This window comes from Triplophysa rosa, linkage group LG19 (genome assembly GCF_024868665.1).
Source record: "Triplophysa rosa linkage group LG19, Trosa_1v2, whole genome shotgun sequence".
Lineage (NCBI taxonomy): Eukaryota > Metazoa > Chordata > Actinopteri > Cypriniformes > Nemacheilidae > Triplophysa > Triplophysa rosa.
In genome coordinates, this window is record NC_079908.1 from 19,616,097 (window position 1) to 19,641,834 (window position 25,738).

Below are 25,738 nucleotides of genomic sequence, written 5' to 3' on the forward strand. Positions count from 1 at the left end.
ATGAAGTGACCAAGTGATATTTCACATTCTGTAGATGACTTTCTAGTGATATGTCAGCCAGCTGATAATTTGGGATGCAAGGAACGTCTTACTTGCACTGTATCTTACAGAGCATCCACCTGTATTCATCCAATATACTGCATTACTTAAAAAAAATCACTAGATCATTACACTAGTTACAATATTCGTGGAATGTACATAAAGCATACTCACTTTTACTGTTGTTACTAGCAAGTGTCAACATGCAACAACACTGTAACCTCACTTAATCCTCATTTTACCACACAAAACACATTTGGCCGTATCGTATATTAAACACTTTTAAGTTATATAAATAGTTAAGTTGGTGATACATTTATAGCAGTAATGATGGCACAAGAAAATATGGGTTGGACATGTGGCAGTTTTATTAGTGTATTATTCTAACAAGTAATGTATATATCAAGAACCCAAACCAACACAATTCTTGACCTTACTAAATAAAAACAGTCTAAAAACGTAAATAAACAAAATCTGAAGAGATGAATGAGCAGGGGTTGTTCAAGACAAAGCACCCTGTTAAAAGTAATGTTCAGGGAAATCCAACATATCAGGGGAAAGATAACATCCTTCAGTATAAACAATCTTAATTTTTTTTTTTCTAGCAGCACAATAATACACTCATATATAGTGTGACAGGTGTTGTTGAACTGTCCATCACCTATTTATACCAGTAGTGATTTGTAGCCTTATAAGATCTTGTTTAAGCAACAATGAAAAGTGGACAACGCAAAACAACGAGAATCATGTCTGCTTGTCCAAAGAAAAACTATGATGGAACAATAACTCAGAACAGTACATAAGGTACATAAAATTCCAAATACTATATTTGGGTAGGACCATAAATGGTTTCACCTACTTAACCAATCGGAAGTCTCTCTTCTCTTGACCGACCATAACATGTCCAAAAAGTAGCAAATTGAATCAAAAAACCCTGTCGAATTCTGATTGGCTGGTGGTTGCAGGATTCCGGTTCTGATTGGCTGGCTGTTGAGGCATGTGACCTCTTCTGCGAGGTGGTGCCAAGTATTCAAACATGGAGGTGTTGTGTGTGGAGAGCATGTTTTTGAGGTCAGAGGGCATGGGGTCAGACCAGAAGAAGTCGTGGTTGAGAGCGTCATCGCTGTCTATTCTCTGAGCCGGATCCAGAACCAGGAGTTTGTCTATGAGGTCCAGAGCATACGGGTCCTTCACATACGCCTTGAGTCTGTCCTTCACTTTTCGCTTCTGACCCTTAGGTAGCTCCATCTTCTGATAGAGTTCATACTTCTTATCCACACCAGGCCAAACCTGAGGCGCATCAAGAGATGTGGCATTAGAGTTTGTGTTTGTTTTTCAGTTGACAAAAACGTCTTAGTGTTTTTATCTAAGTGCGTTACCTCTGGAGTAATAGAGCCACACAGCTGACTAATGAGGGTGAGCTGGTGTTGTTCTGTGTTACCCTGCATGATGGGGCTTCTGGTCCACATCTCTGCCATGATACATCCACCACCCCACAGATCTATAGGAGGCCCGTAATCTCTCTCACCTAAAAAACAACACAAAATCACACACTAGAAATCCAATGAAAGGTATAGGTGGTGTTTTACTTCATTTACCCAGCAGTAGTTCTGGTGGTCGATACCACAGTGTGACGACTCTGTTTGTGTAGCGGTTGCCTTGACTGTTTTTGGCCAAGCTGAACGCTCTGGCCAACCCGAAATCAGCCAACTTCAGCACTCCATCTCTTGTGATCAGAACATTGGCGGCTTTCATATCTCTGTGAAGGATCTGACACAAACATACTACATAATTCAATCAGTCTCAGCATTTTATATTATTCAAGCCTTAAAAAAATGATGTAAACGATCTAAACGTTGTTTGACCAAACAGTCGTTTCTGATGGAACGTAAAATAGGAACTTACCTTGTTTCTGTGTATATAGTAAAGTCCGTTCAGCAGCATCTGCATAACCTTCTTTATCTCCGACAGAGTAAATTTTACATTAGCGTTGCTTAACAATCCAGCGAGGTCATGTTCACAGAAATCAAACACTAGATAGATGCTGCCCTTGTAACGGTTAAACTGGGTGGCTAAAGAGAAAAACACAAAAGGAAGACGAAAGAGATTTGTTGTGATTGTCTGGTTTGGCTGGTCCAATCAAAAGCAAGGAGAAATCATAAATGTTCATGTTAAATAAGCAGCTGTTGATGTTTCATCTCTGACATAGGCAACATTAAGTAAAGATCTTATAAAATAGCTTTTTTTGGGAGCAGCTCACCTTTTGTTCTGCAGATCTCAATGAGATTCACCACATTCTCATGCTTTAGCAGCTGTAAGATCTTGATCTCCCTCAGAGCTGTGATGGGAAACTGAGAAGGGCACAAACATCTCATTACTGTCACTACATCTCATTACTGTCACTTTGTTTAGTTGACAGGAAGTGTGAAAGATGCTCTTTGACAAAAAGCCTAAAACTGTGTTAACTGAAAAATGCTGATGAAGGGTAGCATTGACGGTCCTCACCCCTTCTTTCTCATTCTCCATGAGGACCTTCTTCAAAGCCACCTTTTTCCCCGTTTGCCGGTGTTTGGCCTTGAAAACCTCCCTAAAGAATCAACAGATAAAAATGGATCAGAAAACCACACAATTACACTCAGACAAGAAAACAATAAACAATCATGGATTTACTTACAAAATGACAATGAGTATTACAGTAATAAGCACATAAGACCAAATGTTACACGTCGTCAGTTCATCATAATCATACAGTTCAGAGTAAGAAGTCAAACATGAGTTTTTATGTAAAAGATACATTTACAATTCAAGAACTCACCCGAATGTGCCCTGGCCGATCTTTGCGAGCTTTTCATATTTCGAGAATTCATCGCAGAAGGGAAACTCAACCCCATCATAGTATTTTGACATGATGGCAGTCTCTCTGTCCGGCCTAAAACACACACGTTTGATGTTGGGGACTTTCCCTACATTTCTATTGTTGGTAATTATGTCATTTGAGTTTACTATAAAATAAATATCACAAGTAACAATTTAATTAGGTCTTTTAATAAAAGTGTGTTTGATATGTAGGACAAAAGCGTTTGGAAATACACAAAGACAGCAAAAACTGACCCCCACACACAAACATCGGTTTTACACCGCTATTTAAAACACGAGCCACGGTAAAACGATACAAAAAGATGCTAGGGTTGTTACATGATCGCAAAAGTCATGTTTTATATTTTAAATTATAGATAAGAGATTGAAAATCATTAAAATATTCATACTTTTCCCCGCCGCCGGAGCTTCCGGTTTTGTCGCGCTGCATCCTTGCTGTTCCTCTGCGGTCCGCAGAACAGATTCACACGCGCAAAGAAAAACTTTAGCGCCACCCGTTGACCGGATGAGCGACTACTATAATTCATTACAGGTGACGGTCTTCTACTCCGTCTGGTAAAATCTGCATGTGCGTAACATATCGTCACAGATAGCATTAACATTTTAAGTGTAAATGACAATATTTGTGTAATACAAGTGCGGTATTATTAGTTCTAGTAATAAAACATTAGGCATATACATAGCCCAACTAAAAAGCTTTATATGTTCAAATATATAAAATAAAAATGAAAGCACACTAAACAGAATTCACACAATTCACACGTTTTATTGATTTTTTTATTTGATATTTAGTGGGGTTTTTTTGATAACACTATTAAACAAAACAATTTAAAAAAATCACAAACACCAACCTGACATGATCAAAATCTACAGATGTTAGTTTACAAACTATACACAGTTAACATCCTTTAAACTTCAAAGTATTTTTAATAATTAAATTAACATTACACATTCTAAATGTAGGTTTTTACCTCACGGATCTTTGCATTTTCCATATATATATATAATCATTCATATACAAACCCGATTCCAAAAAAGTTGGGACACTGTACAAATTGTGAATAAAAAAGGAATGCAATAATTTACGAATCTCATAAACTTATATTTTATGAATCAAAATTTGAAGTTCTTTTTGGAAAACTGGGACGNTTTGATATGTAGGACAAAATCGTTTGGAAATACACAAAGACAGCAAAAACTGACCCCCACACACAAACATCGGTTTTACACCGCTATTTAAAACACGAGCCACGGTAAAACGATACAAAAAGATGCTAGGGTTGTTACATGAACGCAAAAGTCATGTTTTATATTTTAAATTATAGATAAGAGATTGAAAATCATTAAAATATTCATACTTTTCCCCGCCGCCGGAGCTTCCGGTTTTGTCGCGCTGCATCCTTGCTGTTCCTCTGCGGTCCGCAGAACAGATTCACACGCGCAAAGAAAAACTTTAGCGCCACCCGTTGACCGGATGAGCGACTACTATAATTCATTACAGGTGACGGTCTTCTACTCCGTCTGGTAAAATCTGCATGTGCGTAACATATCGTCACAGATAGCATTAACATTTTAAGTGTAAATGACAATATTTGTGTAATACAAGTGCGGTATTATTAGTTCTAGTAATAAAACATTAGGCATATACATAGCCCAACTAAAAAGCTTTATATGTTCAAATATATAAAATAAAAATGAAAGCACACTAAACAGAATTCACACAATTCACACGTTTTATTGATTTTTTTTATTTGATATTTAGTGGGGTTTTTTTGATAACACTATTAAACAAAACAATTAAAAAAACATCACAAACACCAACCTGACATGATCAAAATCTACAGATGTTAGTTTACAAACTATACACAGTTAACATCCTTTAAACTTCAAAGTATTTTTAATAATTAAATTAACATTACACATTCTAAATGTAGGTTTTTACCTCACGGATCTTTGCGTTTTCCATATATAATCATATATATATATATGAGTCATTCTACAATTAGGGGTACATGTCATGTCCATGGACTCTATTATCCATTTTACTTTAATCTGCTGTTTGTGCTGTCCGATTTGGTCAATGTGAGGTTTTGCTCTTCAGATCAGCTCTAGAATACATGTTTCTGTATATATTTCTTACAAGGCGTTTTAAAAAGTATTTTGCTCATGCATCTACATTAAATCATCCATTTACTTACTGTATGTCCGAGAAATTAATGTCAACCCTGTTACTCCCCATATAACCCCCTATAAATCAGCAATGGTTTGTTACAAAGTCACATGTCAAACATCAAATGATGTCATTTCCTTTTTTGGAGGAAAATTTGAAGACCCTCATAACTCCTCCTCTTCAATATTTTATCCATATTATGGTCATGTACTAACTAGTCCAAAGTCAGCAGGTTGCACAACGCCCTAAAGTGGCTGAAATGTCAACTGTGTTACCTGTCAACCGTGTTACCATCAACGGTTGACAAAGTTGGCAATTCAGTGTTAATTTATTATAAAAAAATTAGAGCATAAGCTTGCTATATAATTTATTTTGCACATTAAGGGGATATATTATTCAACCACCTAGTTTATTTATCAAAAAATATATATATACTGATTTCCTGACTTTCTGGACCTGAAATGTACCCCTAAATATAGAATCACTCATATATATATATATATATATACAGTATATATATATATATATATATATATAAACAAAAACCGGACACTTTTTTTATGAAAGTATGTGGGCACCTTGTGCTGACATGATTTTTTAGAGATATAAATGCATTTCAGGTTTCCTATGCATTTGTTCCATGTGAAATATTAATAATTGTAATAGAGAACCGTGTTTTTAAGTGCAAAAATAAGTCCAGAACACGACTGAAATGAAACTGACTTCAAAAATCCCATATAAAGAGATCTGCTTAAGAACATCAAAACTGTAGAGTAAAACAAAAACATGTATGAAGAAAACACAATGTACTTGAAGTATTTCAATTAAAACTAATAGTAAACATTAACAGCTCAAATAAGGATGGTTTGATGTGTTCTGTGGATAAAACTAGTATATATGTGTATATAAAAGTATACACTGAGGAACAGTCAGTCCAAAGTCAGGCTACGCATGGATTCGATGAGAATTTTATAACAGAAGACAAAAGTGAAAACTGTAGCGCTGTAACAGCGTTTAGGCACTAGGTGGTGCTCATGCTGTGTTTTGAGTTTGGCTGCATGTCTGACATCTGTTATTGGCTGTTTAAAGCAGAATCCAAGTGTTTTAAAGCCCCTCCCACCAGGTGCAGGCTACCTGTGATGAGAACATGTATGTTTGCTGCCTCTCTCAGCGCAGCAGCTTTGGCATTTATGCTCGGTTTAACAGGTATGACACATTTGTTTGGGTCTGACAGGACAGAGTCTCTTCCCTGACTGATCCACTGGAGAGCGCTGAGGATGCAAGGAAACACCAGTGTATGGCTGTGTCTTTCCGCCACCAGCGGCAGACCGCCCCCGATCAGAAGCTCCGCCTCTGGTTTCTCCTCTTGGCCGTTCAGAACCCGCCAGCTCTGCTGGTTGTCCAGTCAACGGGTGAGCATGTTTTCAACCGAGACGTTGAAGTTCTGCTGGTCTGAGGTACACAAAAGTCACAGTATTTTTACGAGAGATAAACACTTCTTTTTTATCGATCATACTGAAGCGATTTTAACTTGTTCCTCCTGATCGTTTACACAAAACCGTGGCTGGCGACATGTCTTACCTGCATTACAGGTCGCTATAGTCTCTGTGATGTTCGGGCAGAACACGGCAAAGTCAAAATGACAGTGCTAAAAGCAAAAGTATATCATTAGCACAAAAACATCCTTATGAAGTCCTCATGGTTCACTATAACAGAATAACCGGTTTAAACTGTGAAATATTACTCACCGCAAGCAGTTTAAGCATAGCAGCACAGTCTCTCTCTCCTGTAGCGTTAAATAAGAGGACCCTCATCACCGGACCCCTACAAACACACGAAACAATACACACAAACACATTTACTAACAATCTTTTTTTGTGTTATAGCACTTTCTTGCTTGCTTTTTTGTTTTAAATACACTCGACTATGGATAAAAACACAAAGGACAGGCTCTCACTCTGCTTCTTCCTCATGTTCTGTTGCCACTTCATTGAACCAGCGGACGCAGGCCTGCATGCTGCGGGTGGTATGAGCGCCGTCCAGGAAGTACGTCACAGGACCGTGTTTTATCGTCTGATTGCGTCCGGCCCACTCCGTCTCCATAAGACCTGCAGACACGTCACAGACTCCAACAGCTATAGTAGATTCACCAAACCCTGTCCGAAAACTAATCTACTGATATTGAAATGTTCCTTGATGGCAAACCTTTTTTATGTCTATTTATCCTAATGCAAGTTAACAAAAAACTCCTTTGGCTACATTTTGGAGTGTTTTGAGACCTTTGATCATCGCAGGACTGGGCTGAAACGCTGGAGCTGGATTCACACCGCTGAACTCGACTGAAGACAGCGCAGGATCTGCGAACACATCAGTTAACACATCAGTTAACAAGACACTACATTAAACACACAAACACACCTTGAACTCCAGCAGAAACACACACCTGTCAGGAAGTGTCTGTGCAGCCAGGCGTGTGAGAGCTGTAAGGCCAGAGAGGCATTAGAGCGCTGATGATGTCCTGCTAAACCCAACGTGAGCGAACCCTCGCTCTCATACTCATCCAGATCAGGACAAACTGACAGCGAGCACTGCGGGACAAACAGAGAGGATGCGAAAACTGCCACAGGTGTATTCTGAATATGTTTCCAGCGTCTTTGCAATTCTCACCCCAATTTCTTCAGCTCTCTCTTGAAGCACCTTCATCGGTCCGTCGGGCTGTTTCACTGTGAATGCAGGGACACCGGGCTGGACAAACAGATCAGACACACTCATTTAAATGAATTTACATCTTTATCAGAATTTATTTATTCATGTTTTGACTGTACTAGAACGTTTCCTGAGAATCAAGCCCATAACCTGCATGCACATCATTCATAGTCTCAGCCTCTCTACCACAAAAGCTATCTCACCTTAAAAATTCCTCCTTTTTGCCAGGCTATTTTCTCAATGGTATCTCCCAGTATGCTGGTGTGATCTATGCCCAAAGAGGAGATGCCGCACACCCGGGGTCGCCTTTAAGAAACCATAAAAACAATTCAGCAAATCAAATCGCTCAAGTATTCATCTAACTATTTTAAAGCACAAGTATTTTTACAAACGTATATATATATATCTCAGTGGCAAGTTACACTTCTGCATGTACAAAGTTTTGCAACACGGTCAATATTGAATTGATATCATGACCATTGATAATTGGTTCATGTGGTTAGTCTGGTTTGTGATAGGTTGATACAGCTAATACGAATCAATGGACCGTTAAAAAAGACCAGTGATTGGTTAAGTTGAGAAGAATGTGTCCTGACATGAATGAAGGATGAGATGGAGGCAGCACACACGAACACGGCACAAAGAGAGAATCAGACACGCTACAGCGCAACAGAAGAGAGGAAAAATCAAAATCTGGCACGTTAACAATCCCCTGCCTGATAATATTAGTGCAGTCATACGCTCCACCAATCCCCACCTCAATGACGGCCAAATCCACCTGCACAGAAACACAGAAATCAAAGTTAGAGAGAAGCCCCTTTAATAAAGGACAAGTGATCTTTGAGCTAAAGGATTGAAGTCAAGAAAACCTTCAAGTGTGTGGATTCTAGAGCTGCATTATGATTATTATTAAACCCATATGTTCTCAAACCAATACCACTAACAGACACGTGCAAAAATAAATGTGAAAAAGCTACAATGAAGTAATATGAGAGAGGTAACAGACTCACCTTCTCCTGGAGGAACACATGGAAGGACAAGATGGTGAGAAAGCGAAAATATGCTGGCATGCTTCCTCCATGAGCACCCTATATGGTCATCATCCCATTAGATTGATATACTCATCATCAAATAATAACTACACATATATATAACTAACTATAAACAGCCACTGAAAGAATTAAGAAGTATTTCAAAAGTGATTTTTTTAGTTTTTCTGAATTGTCTATTTATAGGTATGTGTTCAGGTCAAATGATCTTTTTTGTTTTGTTCTCTAATCTACCAGCAATATTTCTCCCAAATTTCAAATAAAAATATTGTTTCTATTTGCAAAAAATGAAAACCGGAGAAACAGGTGAACATAACAGAAAAGATGCTCCGATGTATTTTATCAGACCTCACATTCTGCCAAGAAAACAAGTTCATATTTACTTTTAAGCAATACGACAGTAATATTTCTACATTTGTTTAGGAAAATATATTTTTTTGTGATAACGTGGATTTTGATGACAGTTTTCGTGTGTTTTGTTATTGTCTTCACATTGCTGTTGGATGACTTTATGTCACTCCTGAGGTTTGATTTTTTTGACAACAGACACTGGACTGGAATGATCACAACACATCCAGGAATGCTGATTAAATGAACATTTGGAATGCTCTCTTCATTTTTTCAGTGGCTGTATGTATAAATGCGTCAACAGCTGTGACATCATAACCAAGACGACTTCTGAATGAGCCGTTTTTGAGTTGTGTTGTGAATGATAAAAGTCGTACTCTTATTTCAAAAAAAGCAAGAAAAAGAACTCCAGTCTTACCCTCGTCTCCTCCAGTCGCCCATACACCTGCCAGAAGTATTTTGTGAAAAGCTCTTTGCCGATTGGCTGCCCGTTGATTCGGATTCGCTCTCTCACTTCAACCAAATGGGGCGAACTACAATCAAATACAACACGGATCAAAACATTAAAACGCAAACAATACATGTAGATCCTGAACTCTTGTGCAGCACAACTTTATGCTTAAAATGCCTTCAATTGTCTAGCTGGGTCAGATAATAATAGATGATAAATCTTATGTCAATTTATCTACTATAAGGTTCATGCACACAAAATCTTGTAACTCCTGTTGTAAGCAATGGTCAATGATTATTACGCTTGTGAGTTAACGTTCAACTAACCAAAACAAAGAACCGATTGATTACATCAGATACAGCACTTCTGACACAAACCTATAGCTCTGTACTCGCAGCTACCGAATTGCGATTCGAGAGCAAAGTTCAATGTGAACTCATTCGTGAACATGTGTACAAGAGTACAGAGTTACGCAATCCATACTCTGATCTCAAAAACACAGCCACTCCCACGCTTACTAAAGAACCAATCCCTTTCATCTATAACACATCATTTGCAACGTCTCCATACCTGTAGAATCCTGTGCGGAAGCCATGATTTCTCAAAATCTTCTCTGTGAAGGCACACGTCGACCCCTGAGGCATTCGTAAAACAAATATCCTCAACATCAATTCATTGTAGAGATAAAACCTAATTCAGTGTTGAATTCTCCAACAAGCTTCTATACCTTTCCTTTAGTTCCCGTTACATGAATGATATCGAGTTGATCGAGTTCTTCTACCTGTGAACACAGAATGAATCACTTCAGCGTGTTCTTTACAAGCAATAAAAGAAATTACAGTGCAGGACGTGTCCCAAACAAGCCAAGATGAGGAAGAACTTGTTCTAAGAGGCCGGGCGTTGTACAGCTGCTGTAGTATCACAGATTTTCTTCGGTCGAATGATGGATAGGACTCGGTTCTGTATCTTCGGTGTTTACCTTGAGCCCAGCCCTCTGAAGAAATCCTCTCATGGCCTGCAGCTGGAGTCGAGGATGTCCTCTCTCTCTCTTCACCTGCTCCAGAGCGCTGGCGTTTGTCTGCAGGGTGTTCAGGGTGCACACCGCATCCTGGAGGTCATCATACACAGCAAAGAGATCTTAAAGACGTCATTGTAGCAATGTTAAGATCAATTGTTCGAACGTGCATAAATGTTTCTCTTACAAATCAAGTAATAAGACGGGACAAGAGCCCAACACAAGAGCATGTACACACTGTAGATGGCAATTCACTGATTTAAAACAAAAAAGGCATTTTGAATCATTTTTTATTAATGTCAAAGTAATTCTGAGCTGATATTATATGAACAGCATGTCTAGTATTGAACTCTCGTGGTGCTTTGTTTTACAAACAAACACTGAACTTTTGACCTATTTCGTGATATTTAGTAAATGTTTAATCAGAATATCTGTGTTATGACAGCACTGACAGCTGAAAGCTAAATTTGTCTTTGTTGAACAGGATTTCTTGGTGAAAGTGATCGGCTGAGTCATTTGAAACGCATAGATCATATTAATGTACTGTACAGTATATTCCTGCCTCGCTGACTAGCAACAAGAGCAGGAGGAATCGCACTGCACCAATCTAATTCTGCAGAACACACTAAAATCTATTTTTTATAAGACATTTCTAGCCATCAGGAAAAAAAATTAACTTTAAAAGAAAATTTTATTACGAACCATTGGCTGTTTTCCTATTCTGTTCTTTGTAAGTCGTTATTATTAGCGTTAGAATTATTGTCATTCTATAAGTGTTAACAAATCATATCAGTAAAAGCTTGAAAATTCTAATACAACTTGGTCAGATTTAACCCATGTCACATAATTTTCTGATGCACGTCTTAATGGCTGTAATAAACTACGTTTTAATGTGTGGATTGTTTTTAAATGTTTTAATGAAGTGTTTCTTGACTGTACAGCACTTCGGTCTGCAGGTGCAGTTGAAAAGTGCTTTATAAATAAAAAAGTAAAAAAAATTAAGCAATAAACTACACGATTTAAAATCTGAACAGATTTTTTAAAAACTAGACATCATACACTTGCAGACTTTTTGAAAGTTTCAGACAGAAACACACTAACTGATCAGACTGAAAATCTGGGCAAAAGTCTTGTAGTGTATTTACCCTTAAGGGTTACACAAACTTTAGTGAGGAATCCAAGGGGGGCTTCGCTTTTAATCCGTGTTATGGCTGCCTGCACACTGAGCACATGGCGCGACTGAAAATGTGATGAATACCGTAACTGTACCTCTACATGGCGCACTCACTAGTGTGCATTTACCTTCGAGCGCGAGAACTATCACCACGTGCACATTCGCGGAAAAAAAATGTTTTTTTTCCGCGAGTTTTTAAGAAATTTATCAGCCCTATTCAGACATAACGTGACTCGCCAAGTTTTCTGTTTGTCAAACACTTTCAGAACAAAGTCCAAAAACAAATAAACTCTTCAACGTGACTTTAGTTGTAAATAACTTACGTACATCGCAAACTCGTGTAATTTATACGAGATTTGTTGCGCGTGCATGCGTTTACCTGGTAGTCCATTCTTCGGAACTGCGGTGCAGCTTTGGTGCTGGAAAGCCTCAGTGACAGTTCAAACATTTCGGTCCAACGTCGCTGACGCGCCAGATTGACATGCGCGCGTAAACGCTCCAGCACGCTGTAGAGGCGCATAGTTGTGGCCGACCGAGCCGCAGGAAGCCGGACCAAATTTGGGGAGTTTTCCTGTCAATCTGGAACTGTGTCGTCATGTCACGTCCCCTCTTGCCCACCATACAGATTTCACGCCTGTTTTTCAGTGCGAAGATTCTTAGAATAGTTTAAATCTAGAATAATTAAATACTCATTTATGAGGCGACAGAAACAGAATATTTTCACAAATCATGTCAAGAAGCTACAAAGCGGCTAGTTCGGACACGATCATAACGCATGGGTTAACAATTCCAGTTCCGTGTCGATGAGCTCACAGCTGGTGGCACCTTGTTTTAACCACGCTGCGTTTTAATAATGTCAGAAAAAAGATGTTGCACAGGTGCAGAGATGCATGTTGATATAGAGGAAAAAATGTCTTTCTCTAGTTTGCTTGCAATGCTGCTGAAACGCCTCTCACGCTGTCGCTGTGGTCTACGCGCGCAGCGTAGTGCGCATGCGTGTTTTAACTCGCTTCATAAAACATATCTGACATTCCAGCGCCACCTGCTGGACAGGATTTGATTGAAATCAAATAAGGTTTTTATTATGAATTAACACAGAATATAGCGTTGATTGGAATTTATATATTTTGAACGACCTATGTTTGAAATCTGTGCAATTTTCTAAACAAATACAAAAAAGCATTTCCTTACAAAAAATATTCGACTATAGGACTACCATATTTATGAATGATACTTAAATGTATTTTAGAAAAACTATGATAATATCATGATGTATGCTTAAAAACAATGTTATTTCCATGATGTCTCGTAAAACTAGACTCCTCAACCCTGATCTTGGAAATCTACATTCTAATCTACATTACAAAATTCCTATTTCCTTTTTATTATTTTTCCTATTTTTATTTATTATTATTCTTTATACATATATAAAGACTACTTCGTATACTATAGGTGTGGTAAACATTTTAAACTGTGCAAGGGGTCAAAACTGCATAAAAGTAATTCTGGAACAAAAAATGAGAAAGTTGCAGAATGACCACTAGATGTCAGTATATGACAGTAGATTGCATAGTGCTGTCTGGTCATTTTGAATAATGCCGAGTCGCTGACCACAGACTGTAATTGGAAATCTACATGACGCGAACTTTTTCTTACAATTTCATGTATATTTAAATATTTAAAAGAAACGCATCTCTTCCAATCTCCACTGGTGTTACAAACGTGTGTTTTTAATATGCATGCGTAAAATCCCTAGAGCAGATGCTGCTATACATGACCATAAGTGCAGCACATGTGAAAAGGTGAAGTCTTTGAGAAAAGCCACATTTCATGAGATGATCAAAGTAACTACTAATGAATTCCCTATTAAAGCTGTCCAAGCGCGTAATGACGTTCGTTCCGCTGTGCGCAATTTATGGACTCTTTGGGGTTCATTACGCGTTAAAACCATTCGCGTGATGGCATCCATTCATTACTAAGATGGAAAATATGTGGATCTCAGTTTTACTTATCTTCTTTTTGGACGAGGCCTGTGCCGTGGTAGCGAGCAATTTAAGAGTGAACTATTCATTCCTGTCCATCTGATGGAAAAAGCAGTTTATCTCAGAGAAACACGTGCGTAAAACGGATTTCAATGATGCCACATGTTAAGGATTTGGTCAGGAAAGACGCAGAAGTGAGAGGGAATGGGAATAAGTGTTTTGTTCTGACAGGAATGGGATCATTCTCAGTATTCAAATTGAGATTACAAGGACTAGGTTTTTATCCAGATTATACTTGGTTCATGTAAGATTCTGTTACGCATCCTCTTTATCCTGCAGGACCGTGACTTTATGGGCCTACAGCACATTACTATTTAGTAAGGATTATTTTGACCTAAACAGTTATTATGAATGCCTTCTTGGAAAAGGTTATGGCACATGCCACAGGACTGGAGTTATCATTCATGACCAAGTTGCACACATAAAACCTTAATATTTGGGGTTAAGAGCTTGTTCAAATCTCGATTAGTATGCCTTAATGTGTATGTTTTATGTATAAAATATATATTTAAAACACACTAGCAGACTAATTCCATATGTTAGACCCCTTACAAAATGCATGCGTGCAACATCTATCTGCATGTTTATGCTGCTGAAATGTTTATATATGATAAAGTCTCATTATGTTGATATGTGTAGTGTGACGTGAAGGCTCATTTTAATGCTTTAACACCATCAGACGAATCAGTTTTAATAATTGCTTTAATTTGCATGTCAGAAGGTCACATGTGATTGATTCCCTTTTACAGAACAGCCATCAACTGTTAATCTCATTATTGGCTGTAGCATCACCTTCATAATAAGAGAGAATAAAACAGTCTCCAGACGAGAGAGGAGGATAATAAATACTTAACAGATTAAAAAAACATCTCGATTTCTGAAAACTATTCAACAAAATCACCCCTGCGCTTCAAAAGTAAAATATTTCAAGAACGTATACAGGCAATTTAATACAATCAGAGGAAATACAACTCATGGAAGACATCATTGATCAGAGAGGATGTGCTACAACAAATCTTTGTACAAACACTTGTGTTTCTATATTCAAGTTTTAATGATTGTTGATCATTCAGTGATCAGAAGTGACATCTAAAAGTCTCAGACCACAAGTTCAACTACTCCTATATTGCAAGTTAATACCATTTGTGAGAGTTACAACTGAGAGTATTATCAGATAAAAGAATGAACATGAAGTGTTTTTCACACTGAATCTCTCTATTTGTTATTTCAATGTCAAAATCTCAAATCGTATTTATACATTTTCCGTGCGGTCTCAGACCTTTGGATCCAGCTGTATGTTGTCGAAATCATACACCAGTGTTAAACAGGAGTCATAATGGCAGTATATGTTCTTTTCCAAAAAAAGGATAAGTTTTCTCATTGCCGTCACATTGCGCAACCATGTTCCACATTAAATATCATTGAGTCCTCACACCTGTCAACGTTTCATATCAGTAAAAAAAAGTATCTCTATCTACATTATTACTTCTTAAAAAAAAAAACGCACATAAAATCATTGTAAGCGATAACTGCTTCATGAAATGAAATCACATTGCAAGTGTTCACCCTGTTGTGAAGGTCATTTGTGAACGAAGAAACAGATCTGGAATTCACGCCAGGGCAAACAGGAATTTCATCAAGATTATCTCATTCTTCTCATTAAATCAGCATCACACCGATTTTACCATCGACATCAAGATCCGTAACATACTGCACTGAGAAATGCATCACTCAAACACAGAGTGCCTGGCACCTAAGGTCAGTTAAGAGGTAGAACTAGAAGATAATATTCATATCGAACGCTTCTCATTATAGGAAACATCAACGTCTTTAAACTCAAATGTTTTGCTAAGTGCAGGAAAGATGAACAATTTTCAATGAACTGCATCTTCCCTCATTGGGACCAAGTTATACCCACCATTGTGGACGAATTATATGTAGTTTTAAACACTTCTAAAAAAACAAGGGTGCTAAAAAGAACAGAAAAAAGTCAGATATAAATTTGTTCTTTGATATTTTTTGACTATTTGATCTAATGTGCTTGTGCCAATGAAGAGCAGTTGTTTGGCCAAAAGAAAACTCAAACGGCAAATTACATTTTTACATTTCGATTCTATGTTAAGAATGATTAAGACATCATTCTGATAGTCAAACAAAAGAGTTTAATAAAATATCTTGGTTATAAAAGTTTAAAAAGTGTTGCTAATCCATCAGAAATGGATTCTTATCTGTCTGGACCCACAACCAAAAACTAATACTAATAACGCAAAAATATAGTAGATATATTTTTAAGTAATGCTACCAAAACATCAACATATAGACGTTCTGTGGAGTAAAAAATAATTAAATAAAAATAACTCTTTGGTAAAGAGTGAGTGTGATTGTGCAGTTATTGGTTGTAGTGTTGAAATGTCGTTTGTATATTTTTTCTCTGAATAACAAAACCTTCTCTGAGCATAAAGCTGGATTTATGTTTAAAGGAACGTTTCCGATGCTGGAGTTTTCCAGAAGAATTTCTTGTTTTCAGGGTCCAAATCGATTGTAATCTGAGGCACAGTTTTCTCAAAAGGGTTTAAACTCTGACTAGGAGAAAGGGAGAGAGAGAGAGAAAATGAGGTTAGACGTGTTCCTGCACACAAAAACACACACCTTCACATACACACATGCATGTTATGTTATATTTGATATGTTGAGCACAAAAACTACACTCACGCACAGATTTACCTTGACACAATCTTGGAAGAGAAGAAGTGCTTTCCATCAGTAGGGAGTGAGGAAGGACATGGACTTACTTCCTGGAATAAAAGAGAAGCAGACGTCATCACACACAGTGCAGATCAACAGAATGTTCAGCGGTGTAATGATGCAGCTGAAAAAAGATTTGATATGTTTACGGTTAGAAAACAAGACATGCTGAGATGTTTAGGACCTCTCCACAGTTAAAGTCAACAACTATTTAACTTTAAATTCATTTTTGTGATAAAGGTTTATGAATACAAATAATGAATAACATCGTGTATTAAAGGGATAGTTCACCCTAAAATACAATTTTTGTCATCATTTATATCTCATTTAATTTGAAACCTGTGAACTGCAGAACACGAAAGAAGATATTGTGAGAAATGTCTCAGTGGTTCATACAATGGAAGTCGATGTTCTTTGGTTACAAACGTTCTTCAAAATATCTCCTTTTGTGTTCTGCAGAAGAAAGAAAGTCGTTTTCGGAATGACATAAGTGAACAGAAAGAACAGAAAGAGCTTTATTATTGCCAAGTATGTTTGCACATAGAAGGAATTTGTTTTGGTGACAGGAGCATCCAGAACACAGAATCAGCAACATCTGTACATATAGACCTTAACACAATAGAATGGCGTACACAGATGATTTAAATAAGGGCCTATGGGTATAAAAATTTAAGAAATACAATACAATAAACATAAGATAAAGATATAGAGAGTTAAGCTATGCGTGTAAATATGTACAAGTAAAAAATAAGAATAGACTAAGGGTGAGTACATGATGACGGAATTTTATTTTTGTGTGATCTGTCCCTTTAAGAAATCAAATTTTGATCAAAGCATTCATGTTGACTTAAACGTGCATTTGCAGTTTGATTATCGGATATACTGTATGTTATAAACAGATTATTGATCCACAAAAAAACAGAAAACTACCAAAACCACGAACGCCAGAGAAAACCAGTGCAAGTGGTGTTTTCTAGATCGAAAAAGCAAGGTTTTCAGGTTGTTAGTAACAGGACAGTGACGGAGGAGAGCCCTGCGATGAGTTTGAGAGCAACTCGGCCATGTTTACTCACTGTCTGAGGGCTTCTCCCCCAGCATCGGCTCTTGTTTCATGGTCTCCATGGAGATCTTTATACTGGGAACATTCTCAATGGCTGGACAATCCGACTGTAAACGCAAGGACATTCTTACCACTAGAGCTTCACTATTATCTTTCGAACAGCACATGCGAAACAAACGACAGCCGACTCACGTCGTTCATCTCGCTGTCGATAGATCCTTTCTTTTTCTTCTTCTTTTTCTCATCCTCCTTCTTCTTCTTGTCTTTCTCGGGCATGACGTCATCCAGGTAACCGAGATCGTGCTGGGAGAACAAGTAATCCATGGCCTTCCTCACGGCCACCAACGCAAGGATCTAAACACGCACACGGATATCAGAATCGCGCAGGTTTGGCGTGTGAGCTCTCAAGAGGAAAAAACATCCTCACCATGACAGGAAATATGATGGCGGCTACTGTAGACTTCAGCACCCACAGGAGAGCCAGACACAACACCTGCGCACAACATACACACGTTTATGATGAATCATGTGACACGTACAGCGCTAACGCCGCGCACGTGATCATGTGACCACACACACCTGTATGAAGGTGAAGAGGTGAACGCGTCGGAGAGGGACGTGTCTCAGGTAGATCAGATCTGGCTGGTGTTTGGCCGGCATCAGCAACAGCTGCAGACGATCCATAAACTACACAAACACGCACAAAATGTCAGCGAGTCTATTTATAGTGGACCGATTTAAAAAACAGATTTGTTATGTCTCCTAGACATCAATGAAGAGCAAATGATGGTGGTTTAATTCTATAGATAGCGACGTATGCTTTCGGAAACACCGCAAACAGAACACACGCCTCAAGTCGCCGTCCTGAAATGTTCGAGGTTTGCGTCGAATTGTATTAACATTCACCGCAATTCCAAACTCATATCAAGTTCTGGAATCCGACGGGTTCCCAGGCTCCGCCGGAGATCCGGCTCTCAGCAGGATTACTTTTTTTCTGCCAACGGGTAACACGGCCCTCCGTAAGACGCATGAACTCACCTGCACACCATTGAGAGAGGCCACGCCCATATAGAGAAACACACCATACAGGACAGGCATAGGAATGAACTGTGGACACACAATAGGAGAAGATTACCAGCGTCAGTCTTTAAACACAAAAAGCATTAGTGTAAGTCACAAAATCAAAGACTACAGAAAGGCAAAAGTCACCTCCAAACCAAACACACCCCATATCCGCTCCACAATCGATCAAGGCAAACGGTTCACAATGAAACAATGAAGCAGAATTTGTTATATTGACCGAAAGCTTTACGTAAAACCTCACACAGAAAGTCTCCATATCTCTTCTGATGCAAGAGCTTTTTCCATTCATGGTTTAACTATAAGCATAGTTTTTCTTCTTTAAAAAAAGTCAAATCCTTGTAACCACAAAAACCACAATAACGCAAAGTTCAACAATGCTATTTGAAGTTAAACAGTGAATAGAATAGAGCTTTATTGTCATTGTTTAGGGAACAATGAAATACAGTTTAGCAGCTCTTCACGATTGTAATGTTATAGAAATAAAATATATACAGTTGAATGTCAGAACAGCTAAGTCCTACATACATAAACAAAGGTATATATACACACACAATAATATACAAATATAAATCCTCTGAGGTAGTGCAGTAGAGTAATATAGTAGGGGAGGGTTATTGCACATTTATAGGAGTTTTTATTACAATAGGAGATTTGGTAATACAAATCTGTATTATATGGAAATCTTCTAAAAGATTAGCAAAGTTTGTCATTTAGATCTAGATAAAAGGAGGAGTTTATATTTCATTCAGTCTAGAAGAGCTTGAATTGATGAAAATTCTGCGCTATTCACTATTTCTCTTGGTCATTCCACCAAGGGCACGGAGTTAAACAGTGGGGTTGAATGAATGTGTATGAGAAATATATATATATATAATGTACAAACCTTCAGAACAGGTGCCATAAAGACAGACAGACCCGTCAGAATAAACACAAATGTTCCTGTGACTCTCTGCTCCCTACAAGAGACAGAAATCTTTTTTTTTCTCTTAGCAACAACAAAACAACGAATATTCTTTGATTAGGACTTTCAGTACATAGAAAATCTTCAGAGCGCCCATTAAAAGTCTCCATAAAATCAAAACGGCTGTTTTTTTACTGTGATTATGTTTGAATCTGTTTATGTTTGCAGACACTAGATATATTGCTTTTACTAATGGGTGCAGGACATTATAGTTCATTAATGTAAGCGAGGATAGCAAAATATTATAGACAAAAATTCTTCATACAGTGGACTACCAGTAAAATTGATACAAATTTGGGACCAAAATTATTCAGACACTTTGACCTTACCTTTTTTTACTTAAAGGTGCAGTGAACTAGGAGCGCAATTTTAACCCGAGCTTTTGTTATATAAGAGGGAATCTTATTCAAGCGAACATCCTGTAAGTGTCAGACCTGAAAACACTCTTGTTACTGAAAAAACAACTGTTATTGACACGAGGCTCAGCGAACGGCAGGTCCTGGAATGCACCTATCTAGGTTGAACGCCGCCTCCACAGAAGAATATCAACGCCTACTTCTCTAGCCCCGCCCACAAGCTGCACGGAACCAGATAGAGTGAGTGTAAGCATCATGCCGTTAAAGATCGCAAAATATTGTGCAGTGCCTGGTTGTGGAAGAACACTGTCGCTGCATAACCTTCCTTCGGATTCCCACAGTAGGAATGCGTGGTTGAAGTTCATTTTTAAAGACGTTCCAGCTCACGTGGGGAAAACATTGAGCGTTTGTTCGCTTCATTTCAACGCGGATTCCTTGAACAAGTCTTTGCGGAGAGACTAAAATGAAAAAGCAGTGCTGTGCCGTCAATATTGGATCCGATAGGAATGGCGCAGCAATCTTATGTGAGAAAAACATATTTGTACTATGCGTCACTATTGCTTCGTTAGAGATCGCTTGATATGCGCTGATAGTATTACCTGGGGAGCTCTAGTCATTTGTAATAATTGTAATCGGCATCTCTGTGATTGGGCGGGCTCATATATCATTTTTCAAGGTTTTATCCACCGTTTGCGAATAATGGAGGCTGTTTTGAAGTGTTTTGATATTATTTCTGGTGCCGGGTCATATCCATATCTGCCAACACTGTTGTTTTGGCCGGGAGTCTACCGTTTGTTTATTTATCATGAAAACTATAACACTTGAGACCCGCGATCTCGATGATCTTGTGTCTGATGTACGGTCATATATCACTAAACACCATACAACTATAGGCTATACAAAACATACGCAAAGCCTTGCCATCACATCCCGGAAATAAGTCCGTAAATTTGAGTAAAATCAAGTTACGTAACGTTACGTGTCTAACCAAATTCACAGAAGGCTCCAACTAAGTCAACTACGCAAGCTGCTATCCAATCATAGCAGTGGGCTTTTACTTCCAAGTCTTCTATGCGGCCCGCCCTTAAAAACTGAGCGTTTCTCCAGCCGGCCTCAAAACCAGTGTAGAAAATAGCCTATTACTTAATGATTTTGATGTTTTTTAATGTAATAACCATTTTAATGTCATAAGTATACATCAGACAATAGTATAAAACAATAAAAAAACGGCCAGTTCACTGCACCTTTAAGTGTTTTTTCTCAGTAATTGCTAATGCGACTTTTTTACATCACAGACTGAACAAAATTAAGCATTGCTTGGTAACTGGTTGCCCTAAATTGATATTATCTAATTGTGTACTTAAATTCAACAGCTGACAGCTATTCAACCTAAACCATTACGTACCTTTCTGTCAAAGTTATCTGACATTATAAAGATTAATTTGTTCTGACACAGTTTAACTCTGAGTTCTTGTCATATTTTAATGCCATTTTCTAAACTATAGTGAATAAACTGTGATAACGTGAGAAACGTTGAAGGTGTCTGTGCTTTAACATTAAAAATATTGCATTTAGAAAAAAACTTAAAGTTTCTAACTTATACCAATACTGTAGGAGCCATATTTAACAAACCATCACATGTACATTACAAATACAGTTTAACAATTTTTATGACATCATTCTGCACTTCATCTTCTGTGACACTACTGGTTTCGAATGGGGGAGGAGCCACTCAATATGTCTCATGCTAACTTTGTTTTAGTGCAAATTATCATGAAATGCATCAAACAAAAAAGTGTGACTCAACAACTATAGCTCAAGCCGACATTATATTTTGATTATAGTTTGTTCTCACCTAACTCCCAGGAATTTGGGCTGTTCCCCGGGCGCCGATGTCTTAGTTTCCATCTTGAGCGAGTCTATGTGGGCAATGGAGATGACGGTGGCCGCCACGTACCAGGGCAATCCCATGAACGAGCACAAGATCATGAGAATAGACACCCACAACAAATCCAAGTGGTACCCGGCCCCCTTCTGCGCTCAGGATAAAATAACAACACAAGTTAGTATAGTTCGTGAGTATATGTGTGTGTGAGTAAATCTAATTCCAGGACAGTTATAGTGTCATGCGTGCAGCCGGTAATGCTGTAATCCGACCGCGGCTTGGACACGATTGTCACTGGAATTTGTGTAACGGTTTGACATCGGCTCAGCTGCTTGAACCTTGAGTTTGTGTTCCTTGCGGTTGACAATGACGGCTGTGATCTGTTGGTCCATGAAGATGAGGATGGTGACCAGGAGAGCAGGTAAACTGGCCGCCAGGTACACCCACCAGGGGTTTCCTCCGAACGGTGGAACAAACCAACCGCGGTTTGGACTCGTCGGCTGTTACCACAAAAAGACATACAGTACATAATCAATATGACAACATGAGATTTGGAAAATATTATAAAATATTATAAATGCATAACATCAGATTAAGTGCGAGTCAATTAAGATTTTTCTTCAATGAAACAAGCAGAAAAAGAAAGATCATGGATGAGATCTCTTTGATAACTCAATAAAGGGCAAATAGAAACATTTGATTAAGTCTCTGTCATGGTCCTGTCCTCCTTGTCTTGAAATTTCTAGTTTTGTGGACAGGGTCATGACAGTACCATGTCTTGTGTGTGTTATGTCTTGTGTGGAGACATGTGGCGATTTGTTATGACATTGCGCCACGTGTCTTCTTGTCTTGTGCTTTGGCCCCACCCCCTTTTCTCCTATCATCTTCCCTTTAGTGTTTCATTCCCCTCACCTGCCCCGTGTAATCTTCCCGTTAGTGGTTGATTCTCCTCACCTGCCCCTTTTTAACCTCCCTTGTTAGTGTTCCCTATTTGTAGCCCCAGTTTCTGTTTGTCCCTTGTCGGTTCCTTCTTTGTACCATATTCGTGTTAGTCCCTGTCCAGTCTTGCCTTGCCCCGCCCCACCCCTTAGAGTGAGTTTTGTTTATTCTTACTTTAGTTCTTGTTTTGCCCCCTAGTGGGAAGTTTTTGTTTGCCTTTTTCAAGTCTTTTGTTATCGTGTTTGTTCCCCCATCGTGGGTTTTTGTTTCACATTTTAATAAACATTTTCTGTTAACCCCGTAACTGCTGCCTGCGTCTGGGTTCTGTCTGCAAACCGTGACAGTCTCATGCATCTCAGATATTTCTCCTGAGAGAGAGGCACAGATGTCTCTGTCATTAGAGTTTCATAAGAGATCTCAACAATGTCACAAACTGAGCTCAGATTTGTCAAGTCTGCAATCAAAAGTCAATATTATTAAAGATCTCATATGAACATTTCTCATCAAATTGACCCAAATCCATATTATTTTACCTCTACAATCTACATTAATTTTACACCGCCTTACTCTTCATGTGTTTCAACCATAGCACTTCTGTTTCAAGTTTCAGTTTTTTTTTCTCTTAAGCAATTTTTAGAGAAACATCTGAAACGCAGTTGATACTTAAAACACAACTAAGCACTCCATCAAATCTCCTAATCTCAGAAAGATCAAAAGTTTTCTTTTGGCTGTGCTCTGAGGTTTACAGTGTTAAATACTTCAATGAGTGCTTTTGAGGTATAATATGATACTATTAAGGGATTACCGTAACAAAGATGGGACCTCACAAAGAGATTAAATCCATTTACCACACACACACACACACCTTGAATTCACTTGGCACTAATAATTTGGGTGTATCCACACCGACCAGTACGTCCACACCGCAGAAGATCAGAATGGCCAGAACAATGGCGAAATCACTGATTAGTTTGCGAACCTGCAAAAATGTAACAAGTGAAGTCATTCAAAAGCGATGCAAAGTTACGTTTTGATTGAAAAAAGATTATAAAGAAAAAACTTGAATATTACTGCGTCATAAATAAACTGTGAACAATAAGAACACAAATAAATAACGTCAATTTCAACAACAATTACAAATATTTTGGACAATGTTGTGTTTTAAAAGACCAGATGAAGTATAGCGTGTCGCACTTTGAAGTCACGGACACGGATCACTTTCTAGAAACACTACAAATACCAGAACAGACAGTAAAAACATAATCTCAAACTCCAATTGATGGAGATTAATGGCGATTTACAATTTTTTAATGAGTGCAGATAATACGCTAAACATTTTTGATAGGATCAGTGTGAACTATTTTCCATTAGAGCTGCCAAACCAAAAGAGCAGTTTCATTCGAAAGCAAATGACTTTCAGATCGCAGCTTGATGTGCGTGTTTGGGCAGGTTGTGTTTTTCCTGCGAGGATAAAACATCCTCCTGAGGATGATAAAACCTGATTAATGTGTGATGTTGACGCGTGCGCGTGTATACCGTAGTTGGGAAAAATCTGCTGGTTTTGAACTTCTTCAAACCCATGGAGCAGGTGTATGTGCCGAAGAACAGGATGAATGACATCAGCGTGATGTCGGGCACGTAGTCACATGCCGGACCAATCAGCTGTCCGCCCCACTCCAAACACTCAGTGCGTGTCAGCGATGCCCACGTCGCGTTCATGTGCTGCTGCGCAGACACAGATGTAGTATTTTAATTCGTATTAATCACGTTTCATCATGTGTTTGTGCAGTAACTAGGCAATAAATGGTTGATCATAACAAATCTGAGGGTACAGGTGCATTGTGGGTATCTCAAAGTAGAAACACACAGAGTTTTTACCTGCCCGGTGCTGTTCATCAGAGCTTCGATTTTGTCCATGTAAAGTGCAGAACTGTTGCCTTTGAAAGAAGAACATACACTATAAGAAAAATGTTTCGTGAGAAAGAACAATTCAACTTCAAAATAAAAATTCTGTCATTATTTATTCACCCTGAAGTGGTTCAAAACTGGTATCTGAGTCTTTCTTCAGTACAACATAAAAGAAGATATTTTGAGAAATGTCTTACCGTCCGGAGGGGTACAGTGGCATCCTTACTGCGTGACAAGATTCATGTCAAAGTCTGAGTTGATGTGATGGTGATCTGCCAGTTTGAGCATCTTCTTGAAAGCGTCATAGATGAAGATGAAGCTGATGAGAGCAGAGAATCCTTCCTCTGTGAAGCGGGTGAAATACTGAATCAAGAAACTGGCGTCTGTGGCGACCAGAAGCAGACACATGAACGCCGACCACAAACCGATCCACAGCCGGAACTCCAGATAGTCAAACTCATTATCCCTGAACCATTCAAAATAGAAACATGAGAGACGCATGGACCACCAGCCAATCACAGATCAGGTGAATGAAACAAAACTGGAATAAACAAATGACATAACTTAATGAAACGTTTGGTCAGATATATGCTTGTCTATATGATGATCCTGCAATTATGTCACAGCAATGTGGGTGGAAACCCTCAGCTGAACTGATAAGAGTCTAGCAGACACAGACATGAAATCTGACTCAATTATTCATAATGGAACATAAACAGAGAAAGGTGAAACCTGAGCGAGAGAGAGAGAGAGAGAGAGAGAGAGAGAGAGAGAAATGTATTTCACACACACAAACACACAGACAGCGTGACTGGACAGAAAACAATGAGATGCGTTCTCGGAACTCGGAACGTTTTGTGCCTCAAGTGACACGCAACCGAAGAATTTCAAAGCAATGTTGCTTGTTTTGTTTTAGTGAAATGTGACATA

The 25,738-nt window shown here is 38.4% G+C and overlaps 3 protein-coding genes across 3 annotated transcripts in view; all 3 read right to left on the bottom strand.

Annotated features, from left to right (window-relative positions):
• Positions 1-389: 389 nt before the first annotated feature.
• Positions 390-3,410, bottom strand: cdk9 (cyclin-dependent kinase 9 (CDC2-related kinase)). Its single transcript, XM_057361233.1, has 8 exons — positions 3,306-3,410; positions 2,855-2,968; positions 2,545-2,626; positions 2,300-2,390; positions 1,945-2,111; positions 1,638-1,809; positions 1,419-1,567; positions 390-1,329 (listed from the first exon to the last, which is right to left on the bottom strand). The coding sequence occupies exons 1-8, from the start codon at positions 3,344-3,346 to the stop codon at positions 964-966; spliced, it is 1,182 nt and encodes a 393-aa protein (XP_057217216.1). The 5' UTR covers positions 3,347-3,410; the 3' UTR covers positions 390-963.
• A 2,628-nt stretch (positions 3,411-6,038) lies between these two features.
• Positions 6,039-12,790, bottom strand: fpgs (folylpolyglutamate synthase). The gene is made up of 15 exons (XM_057361179.1): positions 12,209-12,790; positions 10,620-10,748; positions 10,368-10,421; positions 10,211-10,275; positions 9,608-9,722; positions 8,803-8,880; positions 8,509-8,570; positions 7,996-8,098; positions 7,754-7,831; positions 7,530-7,674; positions 7,366-7,443; positions 7,044-7,194; positions 6,835-6,910; positions 6,668-6,734; positions 6,039-6,538 (listed from the first exon to the last, which is right to left on the bottom strand). The coding sequence occupies exons 1-15, from the start codon at positions 12,347-12,349 to the stop codon at positions 6,492-6,494; spliced, it is 1,389 nt and encodes a 462-aa protein (XP_057217162.1). The 5' UTR covers positions 12,350-12,790; the 3' UTR covers positions 6,039-6,491.
• A 1,771-nt stretch (positions 12,791-14,561) lies between these two features.
• slc4a4b (solute carrier family 4 member 4b) overlaps positions 14,562-25,738 on the bottom strand; it is a 37,431-nt gene continuing 26,254 nt past the window's right edge. The window contains 14 exon segments of the mRNA XM_057360062.1: positions 14,562-16,454; positions 16,596-16,666; positions 17,690-17,783; positions 17,869-18,030; positions 18,104-18,169; positions 18,256-18,363; positions 18,715-18,783; positions 19,643-19,715; positions 21,932-22,110; positions 22,300-22,461; positions 23,766-23,879; positions 24,437-24,625; positions 24,779-24,837; positions 25,006-25,274. Of these exon segments, the coding sequence (XP_057216045.1) occupies positions 16,632-16,666; positions 17,690-17,783; positions 17,869-18,030; positions 18,104-18,169; positions 18,256-18,363; positions 18,715-18,783; positions 19,643-19,715; positions 21,932-22,110; positions 22,300-22,461; positions 23,766-23,879; positions 24,437-24,625; positions 24,779-24,837; positions 25,006-25,274 (1,579 nt within the window). The 3' untranslated portion in view covers positions 14,562-16,454; positions 16,596-16,631.

Excerpts from the sequence above, each read along its gene's own strand:
- fpgs (XM_057361179.1), bottom strand. The coding sequence starts at position 12,349 with ATGCGCCTCTACAGCGTGCTGGAGCGTTTACGCGCGCATGTCAATCTG. Across the intron at positions 10,749-12,208 it reads TCCGAAGAATGGACTACCAG|GATGCGGTGTGCACCCTGAA; the intron begins GTAAACGCATGC and ends GATGACCTCCAG. Across the intron at positions 8,571-8,802 it reads ATGTGTTCCTCCAGGAGAAG|GTGGATTTGGCCGTCATTGA; the intron begins GTGAGTCTGTTA and ends GTTTCTGTGCAG.
- cdk9 (XM_057361233.1), bottom strand. The coding sequence starts at position 3,346 with ATGCAGCGCGACAAAACCGGAAGCTCCGGCGGCGGGGAAAA. Across the intron at positions 2,391-2,544 it reads TGGAGAATGAGAAAGAAGGG|TTTCCCATCACAGCTCTGAG; the intron begins GTGAGGACCGTC and ends TGCCCTTCTCAG. Across the intron at positions 1,568-1,637 it reads ACCACCAGAACTACTGCTGG|GTGAGAGAGATTACGGGCCT; the intron begins GTAAATGAAGTA and ends GTTGTTTTTTAG.